This window comes from Callionymus lyra, chromosome 10 (genome assembly GCF_982586985.1).
Source record: "Callionymus lyra chromosome 10, fCalLyr1.hap1.1, whole genome shotgun sequence".
Taxonomy (NCBI): Eukaryota; Metazoa; Chordata; class Actinopteri; order Syngnathiformes; family Callionymidae; genus Callionymus; species Callionymus lyra.
The window spans coordinates 310,376-330,000 of NC_141827.1; the positions used below are offsets into that span (position 1 = coordinate 310,376).

At 43.3% G+C, this 19,625-nt stretch overlaps 1 protein-coding gene across 2 annotated transcripts in view; it reads right to left on the minus strand.

The window, feature by feature from the left end:
• Nucleotides 1-435: 435 nt before the first annotated feature.
• Nucleotides 436-19,625, minus strand: part of chl1b (cell adhesion molecule L1-like b) — a 65,884-nt gene continuing 46,694 nt past the window's right edge. Inside the window, exons 16-27 of one of the 2 annotated variants that reach the window (XM_087801550.1) lie at nucleotides 19,202-19,303; nucleotides 17,935-18,132; nucleotides 17,811-17,881; nucleotides 17,316-17,538; nucleotides 16,507-16,622; nucleotides 16,235-16,439; nucleotides 16,045-16,167; nucleotides 12,729-12,908; nucleotides 10,296-10,358; nucleotides 5,634-5,765; nucleotides 4,472-4,544; nucleotides 436-2,015 (exon numbers count right to left, since the gene is read on the minus strand). In XM_087801550.1, coding sequence (XP_087657676.1) covers nucleotides 1,811-2,015; nucleotides 4,472-4,544; nucleotides 5,634-5,765; nucleotides 10,296-10,358; nucleotides 12,729-12,908; nucleotides 16,045-16,167; nucleotides 16,235-16,439; nucleotides 16,507-16,622; nucleotides 17,316-17,538; nucleotides 17,811-17,881; nucleotides 17,935-18,132; nucleotides 19,202-19,303 — 1,691 coding nt within the window. In that variant the 3' untranslated portion in view covers nucleotides 436-1,810. The remainder of the gene's footprint in view (nucleotides 2,016-4,471; nucleotides 4,545-5,633; nucleotides 5,766-10,295; nucleotides 10,359-12,728; nucleotides 12,909-16,044; nucleotides 16,168-16,234; nucleotides 16,440-16,506; nucleotides 16,623-17,315; nucleotides 17,539-17,810; nucleotides 17,882-17,934; nucleotides 18,133-19,201; nucleotides 19,304-19,625) is intronic. The other variant, XM_087801552.1, reaches the window with a different exon arrangement.

A 19,625-nucleotide genomic window follows, 5' to 3' on the forward strand; every position in this document is an offset into this window, starting at 1 on the left:
GTGAAGACGAGACTTCTGTGGAGGATCCACTGAAGAAGGTACGACTCACAGGTGAAGGAGAAACAGACACTAAATGTAGACGACAAAGAAGAATATTCCACTTTTCTGAAGTACTCGACGAATGATTCGCTCACTGGATCTGATTGAAGCTCTCGACTGGAACGAGTCCGACTCTTTAACCCTTGAAACTCAACTTCAGGACTCGTTGAACTGCAGTTTGTATCAAATCTTGTCAAACTTTGGCAAAACGTCCGACGCACATTCTTCACATCCCGTCCAGAATCACGTCTGATTGCAGCCTCTTGGCTTCAACTGATGCCTGAACACTTCAGTCGGACACCAACTGAAATCAGAGCGACTCACGTCTGACTCTTTGCTTGTCGTCAGCACAGGAAGTTTGTGATGAAAAAAGAGGTCAGAGTTCATTACGACACCTTAAGAAAGTAAAGCAATTTAATGACATCAACAAACACCAATCAACCCTTGGAACATGCGAGTAAGGCTCTCTGGTGCGACACAGACGACGTTTGTTGCTCAGATGTCAAGAAATCCTCTATAATCTTCTACAGGTTTGTGTTGATGTTACAGCATCTGTTTATTCAAATGTTCTGCCTTGTGTTCAAAGAAATGTAATCGAACTAAGAAGGAGGTGGAACTGATTTATTCATCTATACATCGTTTCCTAAAAATAATCGACATCGGATTACAAGGTCACGAGAAATGACTCTTGACAGGATTCGTTTTGGACTCAAAATGTTGAAGCAAAGATGCCGTTTTTGTTTCTTCTTAATTAAACTGAATCAGTGAACAAAAAATGTTCTCACTGTAAGAAAATATTCCACTTTTTTGAGCCCAAATAAAAATAGTGTGTCTTTGTTCAGGCGAGAATATTCTTGAGAATCAGTGGGTTTGTGTGTCACAGACGAAGAGTCGAACCATGAGTCGGATCCTCGGTTCATAAAGTGACTTTTGTTTAAGCCTCAGATTACAGAACAGAAAGTGCCGTCTTGCATGATCGAGACGATGCTTCATGAAGCTTCGTCAGCGCGTCCTGAGGTGGTGATTCACAGATGAAGCTTCATGAAGGGCTGTCTTTACATCCACAGCTCATTAGGTGGCGCTCTCACTTGAACGTACAGTTCCACTGAAAAGCTTGTGAGTGAAGGCGGACACATGAACAGGAAGTGGGCCTGACGTGACTCTTCGGTCCCTTGGACACTTTAGGTAGTTTAAGTTGTGAATTGGTTATTAGCCTGTGTTAAAGTGAACACGTTCCCATAACGCACTGCAACAGTGGAATCTCTCTGAAGAAGTGAGGCTGAGGTTTAATGAAATCTATCATGAAGATCGATCGTCTACAGAGACGATGCAAAGATGTGTTTGAATCTGTAGCGGATTATAAGATCTTCTTGACATGTGAGCGTGACGAGGACCTCGAGCAACAACAGCGACGTCCTCATGGTGGAGATATGTCAGAATTAAGGGGTAGAAAACACTGAGAACAAGAATAAGTTAATAAGCAACTTTTGTACACGTGTCACATCAAAGCCAATGTTTTCCTCTCATATAAAATGTCATTAATATATAGAAGCTGGAGTCGAAAACCTCCAGGTTTGTAGTCGGATACAAGACGCTAAAGATGCATCTCCTGGATAATGGAGAAGAAAAGATTAAAGTAAGAGAGACTTTATATACAGAGGTTTAGTAGCGCTCGCTCCGTCGCTCAAGAAGATGAAGACATTCGACACCAAACGTGTTCTCAGTGCGTTCGAGTTCCTTCGCTTTTCACGAAACATGTCCAGAGACGTCTTCACGCCGGCGTCTGAGTTTTGCCTTTGACTTCGCCGGACACGCGCTTCTCCTTCCTGCCGGCGTACTCGCCGATGAAGGATCCATCCTCGTTGAAGTGAGCGTCTTCCTCGCCGTAGTCCACCAGACTGTCGCCGCTGTCGCCCGCCTTGATGTCTCTGCTCAGCGAGCGCTGGCTCCCCTTCAGCGGCTTCTCGTCGTTGTCGCTGCGAACGTCACCACATGTCAGGTCATAGTGAGCCTTCTAGTTACAGCTGATGACCAGCAGATAACCAGCTGATAACCAGCTGATGACCAGCAGATGACCAGCAGATAACCAGCTGATAACCAGCTGATGACCAGCAGATAACCAGCTGATGACCAGCAGATAACCAGCTGATAACCAGCTGATGACCAGCAGATGACCAGCAGATAACCAGCTGATAACCAGCTGATGACCAGCAGATAACCAGCTGATAACCAGCTGATGACCAGCAGATAACCAGCTGATAACCAGCTGATAACCAACAGATAACCAGCAGATAACCAGCTGATAACCAGCTGATGACCAGCAGATAACCAGCTGATAACCAGCTGATGACCAGCAGATAACCAGCAGATAACCAGCTGATAACCAGCTGATGACCAGCAGATAACCAGCTGATAACCAGCTGATGACCAGCAGATAACCAGCAGATAACCAGCTGATGACCAGCAGATAACCAGCTGATAACCAGCTGATAACCAGCAGATAACCAGCTGATGACCAGCAGATAACCAGCTGATGACCAGCAGATAACCAGCTGATGACCAGCTGATAACCAGCAGATAACCAGCTGATAACCAGCTGATAACCAGCACGACTCATTGAACTAACACCGACTTTGACTTTCTCATACAACGACCACAGACTCAAACGCTAAAGGATCAAAGGTCGTGTTGGTAGATTCATATGGACATAGGTGTAAAAAAATGAAGGTGGAATCAATAGAACAATATTGATTCAGAATCTACACCAAACACAGTCGTGAGCGACAAACATCATCATGTTTGGTCTTCATGTCCATCAGATTTTTTGAACCCCTTGAGAATTTGTCTGGTCTCTACATTTTTCCCTTTGATAATTGGATCCTAAATAAACGTCTCTTAAATTAAGAAAATAGAAAACAGAAATAAAAATAACAACAAATATAATCTTCACTTTGTTTAAAGTCTGTAGTTGCTGAGGATATAAAACACGTGGGAACAACTTTACTATTGAATTGTTGGTCATCATGGAAAGAAGATCCAGGTAAGAATCTCCTCTGTTGCTATGGTGACGTCACCTTCGCCCCGACAACAATCACATGATACGATACGACGCAAGTTAATACACAATTTAAAATCACGACTGGAGGAGAAATTAATTCTGTCAAAAGTGATTAAGCAAGTCAGAAACTTAATGAGGCTCAAATGACTTTTTAAGAAGAAAACACAACATGAGCTTCGTCACTAATTGACGTGTCAATAATATTTAGCGAGTCGGGCTGAGATTAGAGGTGAAGGTCACGGATGAAGAGAAACAAGTCGTTTCCCACTTTAACAGTGTTTTCATTTCATCACCAGCGACTGGAGTTTGTTCTTCAATAATCAGCAGTAAAAGCAGCAGAAACGACTCGAAGATTCTGATGCTCTTGAAGATCTGAGGATTCTTTGGATATTCAGTTTTAATATTCAAAACTAAAGTATCTAATATGAGGCTAAAATATCTCATTTTAATTTGTTCTGTTATTATTTATTTATTCTCATTAAAAATATTATTTTTTAAGCTAAATGAACAGCCAAACAAAGAGCTTTTAAGCTTGATTTCAACCAGGAACGTCCAAACTTAGATGAAGTTAAAACATAAACAGTTTTAAACTAAATCTTAAACCAACACGAATACTTTCTCTCAAAAAAACGTTTTTTTACTTCGTCATTCACATCTATCCTTATTTTGGTGTTTAATGTCTTGTGGGTTCAAGAGAAGTTTCAAGTTTGGATCATTGTTTAATGTTTCTAAAGGTTTAATGTTTCTAATTCAATCAAAATGATAACATTTGTTGTGACGATCGTCCTTAAACACAACTGTACAAAGATGGCGTCGTTAACTCGTCGCTCACTGAAACTTTGACTTCAAAAGCAAAGAGCTGGCGGGTCAGTTTGACCCCCTGATTTGGATGAATGTCCACATTCGCACCTCAAATGAAAACAAGTGATTTCTGTGTTGAATGTTCAGCGGTTCAGTCTGAGATGAAGCGTCGTCTGGAGCGACTTCATCAGTGATTGAGATGCGCTGACGAGGGATTTGAACGTGAGGAGGTCTGTTCTGAACGGGAGCCGTGCAGGATGAACGGCTCGTGCAAACGTATCACGGCCTCCAGATGACGACACTGCTCTGAGCTTCGTGCTGCGAGCCTGGAGTCGTGAGCCAACACGGCAGCAGGAGCGCAGCAGAAGCTCGGCTCACCACAGCAAACACGACACTAAGACTAGTGCTAGCAAACATGTGTGGACACATACGTTCAGGTTCTCATGACTGAGGCTCCACCAGAGCCTGCTCTGTGCTCGCTTGTCTTGGAGCAGCAGGAGAGAGAAAGAAAAGACACTGACGGTTGAGAAACACACTCATAATTACAGAGAAGAAATCAAGGCTTTCTCGTACCTGTATTCACAGAAGGTGTCGTCGTTCATGCCCTGGGACTCCACGTCTGGATGAAGGTCTTCCTTCTCTTTCACTGCACAGGAAGAAAGACACAGTGAGTTCCTCCAGAGAATCTTCTCCATCACCGAGCCAAACTAGTGCAGTATAAACTCACTATATACTATATAATACATACTATACACTGTATACTATATACTAGCGGCTGAGAGGTTTGGACCTTCAACTGATGAGTGAAGTTAATGTTAAATATGTGCTATTAACGGACATTATATATATATTTTGCGCATGTTTATTATTGATAGAATGCTAAAGATGAGTCGATAATGAAATGTAACTTTTTAAAAAGGCTCCTTCACTTTGTGTTTTATAAGATCAACGTGAACTTATAAAAGTCATCATCTGACAAGATCTGATCACTGATGTTGAAAAATGTTCTAAACAGAACCAATGTTTTTTCATGTTTGAAAGAAACGTGAATGAATGAGTGAGTGAGTGTCGTCGTCATCAAGAGATGCAGCAGTAACTCTCAAGCATGTGTTAATGGCTACGTACATAACACAGTCAAGCTATTACAGGAAAAGTCTTAACTTTACAGTAAGTTGTTGTTTTGTTTCCACGACCCATTTATCTGTTCATCAATACTGATGAATAAATAAACCAACTATGGAAATGACATCAGATGTGTTTTTATCTTCCTGGATAAATAATTTGACCGATCATCTGTCTCGTCTTGATGATGTCATCTAAACGCGGTTCATTTGGAAGTGAACACGAGCGAGAAGGTTAAATAATGCACACGCTGGCAAACAACAGTGGTCGTGGAGTGTAACGAGGAGGTAATGAGAGAATAAAAGGAGGCTCTTGTGCTGACCACAGAAGCCGCTCTTCATTAGCTGCGACAAATCAAGGTGATAAGAGTCGCAACAACATGTCATCATTTACTGCTGCGTGCTCCGCATTTTCTGCTGTGTTGCACTTTGTTTGGACGCTGCTGGAAACGAGTCTAAATAATGCAAATGCTCGTTTTCCCGTCTCGGCTCCGTGTTTGAATTAGCATCGGAATCATTTCGCGGCTCGTGTGACGAACGCACATGTATTAGTCGACGCTTGTCATGATCGACGGCTTCACGGAGCGACGCAGGAAACGCCGGCGTGTTCGTACCCGAATACTTCCCGCCTTTATTCCTGTTGACGAAGCAGGCGATGAGCACGATGAGCGTGAGCAGAGCGACGGCGACCATCAGGCCGATGAACCAGCTCTGGGTGGAGATGCCTCCGTGGACGCTGGCCAGACCTGCGGAGAACAACAACAACGCTGACTTTGACACACCTTGACCTTTTCATCGAGACACTTGATTGAATGTTTGCCATCGACGGTCGGATGTCGAGGCCACGCTCGGAAAATTAATATTTAACAGCTAATCCGCTTGTCTAATTAATCAGGGAAGAAAACGCTGCACAAATGTAATCGGTGACGCGTCACAGCGACCACGAGCTTCAAGGACACGGTGGAAGAAGAACTTTGTTTCTCATGTTTGTTGCCCAACATCACAAGCATCCGGGCTCGGAAGAAAAATGAATTCCTATGTTGAGGTCCAGCCATAAATGTAGCACCTGTTCCTAAATCTAAATGCGAGGCCGAAAACTGCAGCTTTTATGTTCTCCCAGATTTATGAAGCAATTACCGCCTCGGACTTGTTGATCTCACTGGGGTTGGAACTGGTCGCCGCGGTCCGAGCTCCCACTGCTCTTTATTCACCTGTTGAGTTCCACTAAATGCTTTAAAAACACTTTCTATACTTAATCCTGCACCTTTACTGCAGGTGAGAGGTCCCTGAAGGCAACTTGTTTCCTGCTAACAAGACCAAGTTGCTGAGAAATGAATATCCAGAGGCCGATAAAGTGCACGTTAATGGTCCAACATGAGCGTTGTGTGAGGTTCGAGGACGAGCTTTTATCACAGACGTATAATCACAGCGTTAGAAGATAATGAGCTTCAATAGAACACAACTTATCTCTTAAACCTCTATGTTTCCTACACACATCGGAACCGTTTCATAAGGTAGTGTTTGGACGTCACGACCTGCTTTATTTGAGTGGTGTGTCCTGCTGTTCAGGGTGTCCTTCGCCTCTCGCCCTATGTAGCTGGGATTGACTCCCCGCAGCCTCGATAAGTAAATAAAAGGTAGAAAAGAGGTTTTACGATTTCCTTCTTCACTTCTAAGAAGTTTAAATGAGATATAAATATATGTATGTTTTTGTTTGTTGTGATGGTAAAACTCTGGAGATGACTTTGGATGAATCCCAGACGAAGACGAGGCTCTTGTCATTCACCGAGTGTCGAAGCTTCAGACGCTCAACACTGTTGCATCAATTACGCCTCAGACATCTGTTGAAACACTTCACTGCACAACTGATGCGCGAGAAGCTGAGGCTCAACGATCTCAGGCTCGTTGTTGTTGAAGGAATTTGTTTGAGACGAACATTTCATATTATAGTCATATTATTTATCTGTGTGTGGAATGTAGGCATTTACATGTCTATCATTTTGAGATGAAAAATGGATTCTTTTTACCTGACATATATATACATGTGTATATATATATACACACACACACACACACACACACACACACACACACACACACACACACACACACACACACACACACACACACACACACACGTGCAGAACGATGTTTCTTGCATTTAGGAGCAGTTAAGAGTCAATGATATCAAATAAAGTCACTAATCTGCTCTAATACCTGTGTCTTCTCTGGGCTCAGGTGCGACGACGTCCGTCCAGACAAAGAGTAAATGACACTGTGACTAATGTTGATGGATGAGTCTGCAGAGATGGTGATTCAATCATTTGTCGTCTCCGGAAGATCTAAAAATATCTCCCTGAGCTCTGCCCTCCATGACACTTTTCTCTTAAATGTCACCAAAGCTCGCGCAGCAGGAAGTTTTACTTCTGAGTCAAGAAGCATTCTTATGATGGAGTGCATCCGAATCTGCTCCTGAAGACACTCTGGTCTCCACTTATCCACTTATCCCAGCGTGGTGTAAATATCACCCTCTCGCTGGAGAAGCGTCTTCTCGCTCGGACATGCTCTTGAATCCCTGCCGAGGCGGCGCCGCCTGTCGGACTGAAGATTACGTGGAAATGTCAGGTGACCGTCGATGCTCGTATCGGAGGAACTCGAATCAATCACTGACAATTAGACACATTTGTGGCGTTCAAGTGACTGCAGCGGCACCAGCAGGTCCGGATATAGATCCAAGTATCGGTGATTTCCCGGAGGTGCAGCAGGAAATGAAAACCAATTTCTTCATCAGTGCGCCTTTAAACAAACAACATGGATTTGTTGTCGCTTGTTTTGCTGTGACTTCAGAGGAGGCTGAGGCGACGGCAGATAACGGGTGAAAAGACGTGATGCGAGCAACAAAACACTAAACTACACCTTGAGTTGTTTTAGTTTCAAGAGCTGAAGTCCAGCATGAGCTCAACACACTATGATCATCATGATCTAAACCTAAACCTCTAACTCTGCTGTTGATCTGAACTCTGAACCCTAACTCTCCTGACAAAAGTTCACGTCTTCTTCTCCAAGACGCAGTAACTTCTCATCATGACCATGTTTTAAACGTATTACTTTATAAAGTTGCTCTGAAATCTGGACGAACGAGAGGTTACGAGAGTCCATTATGACGCAATAATGGCTTCACTCCTCCAGCTGTAATCGTGCTTTGTTTATACAACGAGTCCCTCGGAGGTGGAGACCACTGATGATGCACAGTGACAAACCTCCATGCACAGCAGAGTGGGTGTGGTTACAGTCAACAAGATTTAATCTCCAGAAAAACGGTATGTTTTTGGTGGGCGGAGCTTAAGATCCTTTTTCTTAATATTTCAATGAAAAGAGAGTTTTGTACAAAAACACACTGATGATACAATAGAGTCACAACAACACACACACACTGATGATACAATACAGTCACACATCACAACACACACACACTGATGATACAATAGAGACACATATCACAACAACACACACACTGATGATACAATAGAGTCACACATCACAACACACACACACTGATGATACAATAGAGTCACACGTGACAACACACACACACACTGATGATACAATAGAGTCACACATTACAAGAACACACACACACACACTGATGATACAATTGAGTCACAACAACACACACACACTGATGATACAATAGAGTCACCCATCACAACAACACACACACTGATGATACAATAGAGTCACACATCACAACAACACACTGATGACACAATAGTCACACATCACAACAACACACACTGATACAATAGAGTCACACAACCACACACTGATACAATAGAGTCACACGTCACAACACACACACACACTGATGATACAATAGTCACACATCACAACAACACACACTGATACAATAGAGTCACACAACAACACACACTGATGACACAATAGAGTCACACGTCACAACAACACACACACACTGATGATACAATAGAGTCACGCATCACAACAACACACTGATGATACAATAGAGTCACACATCACAACAACACACTGATGATACAATAGAGTCACACATCACAACAACACACTGATGACACAATAGAGTCACACATCACAACAACACACTGATGACACAATAGAGTCACACATCACAACAACACACTGATGATAAAATAGAGTCACACATCACAACAACACACTGATGATACAATAGAGTCACAACAACACACACACACTGATGATACAATACAGTCACACATCACAACACACACACACTGATGATACAATAGAGACACATATCACAACAACACACACACTGATGATACAATAGAGTCACACATCACAACACACACACACTGATGATACAATAGAGTCACACATTACAAGAACACACACACACACACTGATGATACAATAGAGTCACCCATCACAACAACACACACACTGATGATACAATAGAGTCACACATCACAACAACACACTGATGATACAATAGAGTCACACATCACAACAAAAAACTGATGACACAATAGAGTCACACATCACAACAACACACTGATGATACAATAGAGTCACACATCACAACAACACACTGATGACACAATAGAGTCACACATCACAACAACACACTGATGACACACTAGAGTCACACATCACAACAACACACTGATGACACAATAGAATCACACATCACAACAACACACTGATGACACACTAGAGTCACACATCACAACAACACACTGATGATACAATAGAGACACACATTACAACAACACACTGATGACACAATAGAGACACACATCACAACAACACACTGATGATACAATAGAGACACACATTACAACAACACACTGATGACACACTAGAGTCACACATCATAACAACACACTGATGACACAATAGAGACACACATCACTTCATAGGTTCACATGTGTCTGAAGGTGTAGTTACAGCACGAGCTCCTGCTATAAGACATAATATATCAGGAGCTGCTTCTACTGAACCTCTAAACTCGTCGTCAAACCTGATCTACAACAAGAGACGAACATACTCTGGATTTATGTTCACATGTAATAAAGTGTCACACGAGCTTCAGGTGAGCATCAGAACCATGATGTTCTCTCAGGTGAAGCTTCAGAAGAGTCCACACAGACATGACCCTGAGATGATACATCTCTCCACACTGTGTCCATCACAAGGAAAGTCAATGAGAGAAACTTCTAAATCAAATCATCGACGACCAACAATCAGGTTCATGGTCACGACAGACGTTTCTCTACCTATGGTGGGACGAGAGCGTTTGATCGCGGGGGGCTCTGTGCTCGCAGGAGGAGCTGACTGGCCTGAAACGAAAGACACATCCGGTGGTTATGGAGGGAGGGTTGGGTGTCGCTAGCACTACTAGTTACTAGTTACTAGTTAGTAGCAGGTTAGTGAGGAACACTAGTCTATGCTGTCATGAGGAACTAAACAGAAGAACATGCTTCAGCGAACGCTCGAGGAAACGTATCAGACAAATATTGATGCTTTACAATACAATACAATATTTCCCTTAAAGACTGTTGAACACAAAACTACTTCTTCTGCGTCTTGTAAACACTGTAAATAAACAAGTCATGAAAGTAGATTAGAGAAGATTCTATTCAGAGTTATGTCCTAATTGTTATTCATATCTTATAATTATTAGATTTGCAAGATTGTATCACATAAAAAACATTTTCCTGAGACTGACCAACAGTCCTGCTCGCACTCATGGTATCAGACGTGTATTTGGCCATCAGTACATGTATTATGTAAACAACTGCATCTTTGTTGAGGACTATATACGGACAGTAGCATCTGGTGCTAAATCTGGTGCAGTTTTAATGGAACTGCAAATTGTCCTTGAAATAAACTGAACTGAACTGAACTGAACTGAACTGAAATAAACTGAACTGAACTGAACTGTAATAAACTGAACTGAACTGAACTGAAATAAACTGAACTGAACTGAACTGAAATAAACTGAACTGAACTGTAATAAACTGAACTGAACTGAACTGAAATAAACTGAACTGAACTGTAATAAACTGAACTGAACTGAACTGAACTGTAATAAACTGAACAGAACTGAGCCGAGCAGGTCAACAGATTCTAGGATCGACTTTGAAAACAATATTTTGATTTCCTTTCACAAGAAAATCTACATTTTTAACTTCATTTTAAACAAAAACTGTAAGTTAGACGACGTCGTGATGAAAGTCAATATTCGTCTCCAGACACTAACAAGACACTTTGAATAATGAATAATTGTGTTAATAATGACGAGATTAGAGAAGACGTCGCCACGTTGAAGACGTTTCCTCTAAGACAAGTGCTCGGTGTGAGGGTCAAGACAGGGTCAGACGGGGTCAAGACAGGGTCAGACGGGGTCAAGACAGTTTGTTCGACACCTTCAGTGTCTTCGAGCTCAAGTTCTGCTGAACATGACGTTTCTATTGAATCTAAGACACGAACAGTGAACGTGTCACGATCTACGTATGGATGACATGAGGTGAAGCCAAAGGTGCTGCTGCAGAGATGGAAGGAGAGAATAATAGAAGGACAGAAGGACAGAAGGACAGAATGAGAGAAGGATAGAAGGATAGAAGGACAGAAGGACAGAAGGATACAAGGATAGAGGGACAGAAGAATAGAAGGACAAAAGGATAGAAGGACAAAAGGACAGAATGAGAGAAGGACAGAAGGACAAAAGGATAGAAGGACAGAAGTACAGAAGGACAGAAGAATAGAAGGATAGAAGAACAGAATGATAGAAGGATAAAAGGACAAAGGGATAGAAAAGGACAGAATGAGAGAAGGACAGAAGGACAGAAGGAAATAAGGACAGAAGGATAGAAGGACAGAAGGACAGAAGGACAGAAGGATAGAAGGACAAAAGGACAAAAGGATAGAAGGAGAGAAGGATAGAAGGAGAGAAGGAGAGAATGAGAGAAGGACAGAAGGACAGAAGGAGAGAAAAAAAGAAGGACAGAAGGATAGAAGGAGAGAAGGACAGAAGGACAGAAAAAAAGAAGGACAGAAGGATAGAAGGACAGAAGGATAGAAGGATAGAAGGATAAAAGGACAGAAGGACAGAAGGACAGAAGAATAGAAGGACAAAAGGATAGAAGGATAGAAGGATAGAAGGATAAAAGGACAGAAGGACAGAAGGACAGAAGAATAGAAGGACAGAAAGACGAGTGTTCAACAGTTCAACAAGTTTAGTGACGTAAGAAGATTTTGAATCACAAGGTTGAGAAAAATCAACTGTTTATTTATGACAAACATGAATCTGTTTCTTCTTTATATTTGACATATTTATCACTTTTTCTTCGTCAGTTTGATGATCAAAGGAGTGAAAAAGTCAATAATAACAAATAACCAGTGAGTTCTTCACAAACAATGTAATGTTAGGAGCAGAGATGAACGGATGAAGGTCAGTATGAACGAATGAAAGTCTCTGAACGCTTCGAAACTTTTGAAACTGAAGAAAGACAAGATAATAAATGTGTTACAATCATCACGAGATCACATGACTTGATGATTCACTCAAGAACCTTCGCTTTCTTCTCCTCCTTCTCTCTCTCCTCCATCACTCGCTCGCTCTCACGACCAATAGAAACTCAACATGAACTAGTTCGTCCACAACATGGACCACGAAGACAAACGTGTCTCGTCGTCTCGTCACTCACTTGCTTCCAGGGTCGTGCTGCTCTCCTCGCTCACCGATGACCCACATCCTGCCGCCGTGCACGACCTCAGGGTCACCAGGTACTTGCTCACGGGCTCGAGGTCACGCAGCGTCCACTTCAGGGTGTCGGGGTCGTTGATGTCGATGGTCTGCAGGGGCCCCACTTCCTGTGTGTCGTTGACTGAACACACAAACACAACATTACACTTCCTGTGTGTCGTTGACTGAACACACAAACACAACATTATACTTCCTGTGTGTCGTTGACTGAACACACAAACACAACATTACACTTCCTGTGTGTCGTTGACTGAACACACAAACACAACATTACACTTCCTGTGTGTCGTTGACTGAAGACACAAACACAACATTACACTTCCTGTGTGTCGTTGACTGAACACACAAACACAACATTACACTTCCTGTGTGTCGTTGACTGAACACACAAACACAACATTACACTTCCTGTGTGTCGTTGACTGAACACACAAACACAACATTACACTTCCTGTGTGTCGTTGACTGAACACACAAACACAACATTACACTTCCTGTGTGTCGTTGACTGAAGACACAAACACAACATTACACTTCCTGTGTGACATTGACTGAACACACAAACACAACATTACACTTCCTGTGTGTCGTTGACTGAAGACACAAACACAACATTACACTTCCTGTGTGTCGTTGACTGAACACACAAACACAACATTACACTTCCTGTGTGTCGTTGACTGAAGACACAAACACAACATTACACTTCCTGTGTGTCGTTGACTGAACACACAAACACAACATTACACTTCCTGTGTGTCGTTGACTGAAGACACAAACACAACATTACACTTCCTGTGTGTCGTTGACTGAAGACACAAACACAACATTACACTTCCTGTGTGTCGTTGACTGAACACACAAACACAACATTACACTTCCTGTGTGTCGTTGACTGAACACACAAACACAACATTACACTTCCTGTGTGTCGTTGACTGAACACACAAACACAACATTACACTTCCTGTGTGTCGTTGACTGAACACACAAACACAACATTACACTTCCTGTGTGTCGTTGAGATATACTATCTGTGGAGGATTAGTAACTAGTTAGTCCGTACACTATCCTGATGATACTAACTTCTAGTATACTAAGAGAAGTATGTGATTTGAGACATAATATCTGTGGAGGATTAGTAACTAGTTAGTATGTACACTATCCTGATGATACTAACTTCTAGTATACTAAGAGAAGTATGTTTGAGACATACTATCTGTGGAGGATTAGTTACTAGTTAGTACGTACACTATCCTGATGATACTAACTTCTAGTGTACTAAGAGAAGTATGTGACTAGAGACACTGCATCGATGTCGTCACTGACTTCATGATCTTTGAGGCTCAACAACAAACGCAGCAGGAGTCGATCTGACCTTTTGTTCAGAGACGCCACAGTCGCTGAAGCTACAGAAATAACTCGTGTCTCTTTTCTCAGCGAAACCTCGACTGTTATCGAGGCGCGAGATGATCAATTCTCTTGAAAGGAAGAAAACAAGTAAAGTTCACACAAACACAAACTGAGTTAATTCTCCTGAAATCCATGTTTGGACGACGACGACACAAATGGTGGACGGAGGTCAAAGTGCACGACCTTCTTCTATCTTGTGGAGACGTCGATACAATCTTTGTTGGTTCCTCAGGTCATTGTTTATCGTTCAACACACAACTTAAAATGATGATTTTGTCCAAATTTAATCTAATTTAGTCTCTTTGTTTGTGTTTTTCTCTACGACTAAAGAAAAGTAAGTTTGCACGGCAACAGAAGTAGTCGTGCTCCTAATATACTCAGTAACACGTCGATTAAAACTGGATTCTAGACGACTAGAGAAGAAATGGTTCATCGAAACATAATGAATTCTACCAGGACTGGCAGGAGAAGTTAAAAATTGCAAGGCATCTCTTCAGCCAGAGCCAGATATTACTCATCACTTATAATAAGAATAAGTTCTTATTCAGCACTGAAGCCATCAGTCCATCAGACCATCAACGTCTCAGAGACTTCATGAACTTTAACAACAAGACCTGCTAGATTCTTCTCATAAAGCGGTGCAGCCTCACCGGACACAGACTATATATTTTGACTTCTTTCTACCAGTGAGTCCTCGACAATAGATCTGTTGACACAACATTTCCGTCGCGGTCGAACAACGTCACGTTCAGGTCGACAAACGAACGACGATCCCTGAGACTTGTAGCCATGAGCGCTGTGGTCGGCGTCAAACAGCTGCACTTCTGATTGAGATTCCACTTTGACGATTTCCCGACATCTGGCAGCGTCAGCTCGACGTCTTACACTTTCTTCGAGGCGACGTGAGGATAAAAAACTTCAGTCCATCATCTTTATCGTGAGTGCAGTGAAAATGTCGGCTCTTGAAATACTGCCTGACATTTGGTCTCGTCTGAAGCCAAATCAAACACACTTGTGGCTTTATTAGAGTCTGAAGGTAGTGACTCTAGTGTGAGGGCAACACACACACGCACACGCACATGCACACGCACACGCACACACCACAGGCACACGCACACACACACGCACACACACACAGGCACACACATAACCACACACACACAGGCACACGCACACGCACACGCACACACACACACACACACACACACACACACACACGCACACGCACACGCACACACCACAGGCACACACACACACACACACACACACACACACACACACACACCACAGGAGCTACACTGACATGCACCACATGCTGAGGTCAGCAACATTTTCACCTCAACAAACGGTGACACGTCCACCTGGACATCACGATGCACCTGGACATGTTACCTGTGCTCCGGCCGCACCTTGACCTCCTTCCTGTGCGACTACAACACATCCTTGTTCTTTCACTTTCACTTTTTCTTCTTCAATCAATCGTTACCGTCGAGCAGCTCGAAGGTGGTTAAGTGACGAAGACGCTACATTAAAATGAACAAACACTGGTGTCTGTATAAAGAAATCCTCAAAGTCAATCTCACGAGAGGAAAAATCTAAATCTTCAAATGTTTATTTACTGAACTATGTTGAACAGGAAGTGAGAGTTTATTATGTGTTTGTTCGTCACCAAACAAGTGAAATCCTGTGGATTCTCTTGGACTCTGACGTGATGTTTGTTCAAATCACTACGACAACGACACGTGAACCTTCATCACGTTTGAGACCAAACTAAACCTCTGAAGAAGACAAAGATCTGATGAACGTTCTTGAAGGAACTCAAACCTTCTCAATCAAACACTCACTGAGCTGATACTCCAGCAGGTACCGGGTCAGGATCCCGTTGGTCTGGACCGGTGGAGACCAGGCCAGCGCGAGGGTGTGTTTCTGGGCGTCGGTGACTCTGAAGGCAGCGTTTCTCTCAGGAACTGCCGAGAGAAGATGTCGGATTATTATGGGATGTTCGGCGCTGGACATGTTTCTCCACGAACTCACCTCCCTCCAGGGTGTGGAAGGAGACGGGTCGACTGCCCGGACCGTTGCCGCGACCGTTGAAGGTCATGACGATGAGGCTGTACTCGGAGAAGGGCTCGAGGTCCGGGACCACGGCGTGGGTTCGATCCCCCGGGAACGTGAGCGTCTGTTTGTCGCCGTGACTTCTCTTGGCGTCGGACAGACGCCGCAGACGCCACCAACTTATCTGGAGACACGAGAAGCTGAGCCGACGCTCGGCGACACCTAGAGGTGAAGATGAAGAAGCTTCCTACCCTGTAGCCGCCCAGGTGTCCGTGAAGCTTCTCCTGCTGGACTCGCTTCCAGCTGACCTTGACCACGGAGCTGTTCATCACCTCCACGGACACGTGGTCCGGAGCCGCAGAGGGAACTACAGAAGATCATGAGATCATCATGAGGGAACTACAGAAGATCATGAGATCATCATGAGGGAACTACAGAAGATCATGAGATCATCATGAGGGAACTACAGAAGATCATCATGAGATCAAGTCCTCGACACGTCTACGACTCTAGACCAGCACAGTCTGGAAGTTCATCACAACATCAGAGAAGATATTATACATGTCACACGTTGAAACTGTTTTCATCCAAATGTTGATTTTTTTAACATTGAAATAATTAAATTTAAGTTAAAGTAAAGTTTCTTAAGTTGAACTTAAAATCTTCTTTTTTCCAACATTTTTATAAAGGATTGAAAAGACTTTTGAATGTGATTTAATAATCAGAAAATCAAACTCTTTGTGTAACAAGTTCATATATTTATTCATTTGATTTAATAACGAAAAAGAAAAACTTTTGAATCTAAAAATTAATAAAAACAACATTTGAATAAAAACAAGTTTCAACATGAAACGTTGATCTAAACATATAAACTAGTGAAGCTAAAGACCTCCTGTGACCTCCTGAGGACAGATCCAGAAGAGAGCTGGAGACAAAGAGAAGGTTTGGATGTTTCTTCTGATGATTCTATGTTCAAATCTTCTAATGTATGATTTTAATAATGTTATAAATCTCACGACTTTTCTCTCGTTCAAACCAACAAACGTTCCCTCAGACTCACAATCCTCCCCCGAGAAGCCCGAGATGACCCTGGGCTCGGGGGCCCAGCCCTGGTGGTTCCTGGCGTGGACCTTGATCTCGTACGGCACGAAGGTGGGCGTGTTCTTCACCACGAACGAGTGTCTCTTCACCGTGTGTTCCTTCCAGTCGCCGTCCACGTCCTGACGCCTGAAGCTGACCCGGTACTCCAGGCCCGGCCCGTTGTGCTCCAGCAGCGGCAGCGGCTGCAACCAGAGAATGAAACCATCAGTCAAGTCTTGTAACGACACGAGTCTCTCATGGTTGACCTGCTGCTCCACCTTTGACACACATTCAAGACTTTGAACAGTTTCTACGAACGTCAATCTTCTCAGGAGAACATGCAGCTTCTGATCTTCTCCTCACGTGAGTAGAGACTCGATCACCAAGTATTGAAGTCATTGTTGGTCATAAAGTGTTTCTTTATTGTTGAACATCTTCAAACCATAAGTTAACAAAACAAAGAGAAACTTCTCACCTCCCAGTTGATGTCCATCTCATGAGGTAAATGACCTTCGATCTTGATGTTCTCAGGGTTCCTGTCAGGCGCTGTGGAGACGGAGGTTTAACGAGGAGGACACGAGTGTGGAATGAAGACAGACCTGTCGGTGGAGTCTTGTATCTCTGCGTGGACTCGCTGGCCGGACCTCGTCCCACGCCGTTGACCGCCGACACTCTGAAGCTGTAGTCCACGTGTCCGAACAGCTTGAGGACGGCGGAGACGTGGTTTCCAGGAACTCTCTGCAGCTCCTTCCAGTTCCCCGGCTCCCACTGGCTCTCCTCGTACTCGATGATGAACTCTGGTGGAGCAGGAAGATCTCAGCAGGTCCCCAGAGACACAATCATCACTAATAGATTCATTGAGTACGAGATGGAATCACAAGTCATGACTTTTTGATTCAAGACACGAGGGTTTGAACTGTGGCTGTGATTTCCTGCCGTGAAACATCTTCCTAACCTTGAAGCACCTCAAGTCTTCCTCCATCTTTCTTTCACCACATCTCCTCCATGAACCATCTCCTCCATGAACCATCTCCTCCATAAACCATCTCCTCCATAAACCATGTCCTCCATGAACCATCTCCTCCATGAACCATCTCCTCCATGAACCATCTATTCAATAAACCATCTCCTCCATGAACCATCTCCTCCATGAACCATCTCCTCCATGAACCATCTATTCCATAAACCATCTCCTCCATGAACCATCTCCTCCATGAACCATCTCCTCCATAAACCATCTCCTCCATAAACCATGTCCTCCATGAACCATCTCCTCCATGAACCATCTCCTCCATGAACCATCTATTCCATAAACCATGTCCTCCATGAACCATCTCCTCCATGAACCATCTCCTCCATAAACCATGTCCTCCATGAACCATCTCCTCCATGAACCATCTCCTCCATGAACCATCTATTCCATAAACCATGTCCTCCATGAACCATCTCCTCCATGAACCATCTCCTCCATGAACCATCTCCTCCATGAACCATCTCCTCCATGAACCATCTCCTCCATACATCATCTCATCCATGAACCATCTCCTCCATGCACCATCTATTCCATAAACCATCTCCTCCATACATCATCTCATCCATGAACCATCTCCTCCATGAACCATCTATTCCATAAACCATGTCCTCCATGAACCATCTCCTCCATGAACCATCTTCTCCTTTAACCATCTCCTCCATACATCATCTCATCCATGAACCATCTCCTCCATGAACCATCTCCTCCATACATCATCTCATCCATGAACCATCTCCTCCATGAACCATCTCCTCCATACATCATCTCATCCATGAACCATCTCCTCCATGAACCATCTCCTCCATGCACTGAACGAGTGTGTGTTCACACACCTGTGGTTGAGCTGTTGTGTTCGTCTCCAGGGATCCACTTGAGTTTCACACTCCGGCTCTTGACCTCAGTCATCAGCAGCTTCTCTGGAGCGTCAGGAACATCTGAGCAGCAACACAACAGGTTATAAAGACTCACAACAACACAGGTTAGAAAGACACAACAACACAGGTTAGAAAGACGCACAACAACACAGTTACACAACAACACAGGTTAGAGAGACTCACAACAACATAGATTATAAAGACTCACAACAACACAGGTTAGAAAGACTCACAAAAAACAGGTTAGAACGACTCACAACAACACAGGTTAGAAAGACTCACAACAACAAAGGTTAGAAAGACTCACAACAACACAGGTTAGAAAGACTCACAACAACACAGGTTAGAAAGACTCACAACAACACAGGTTAGAAAGACTCAC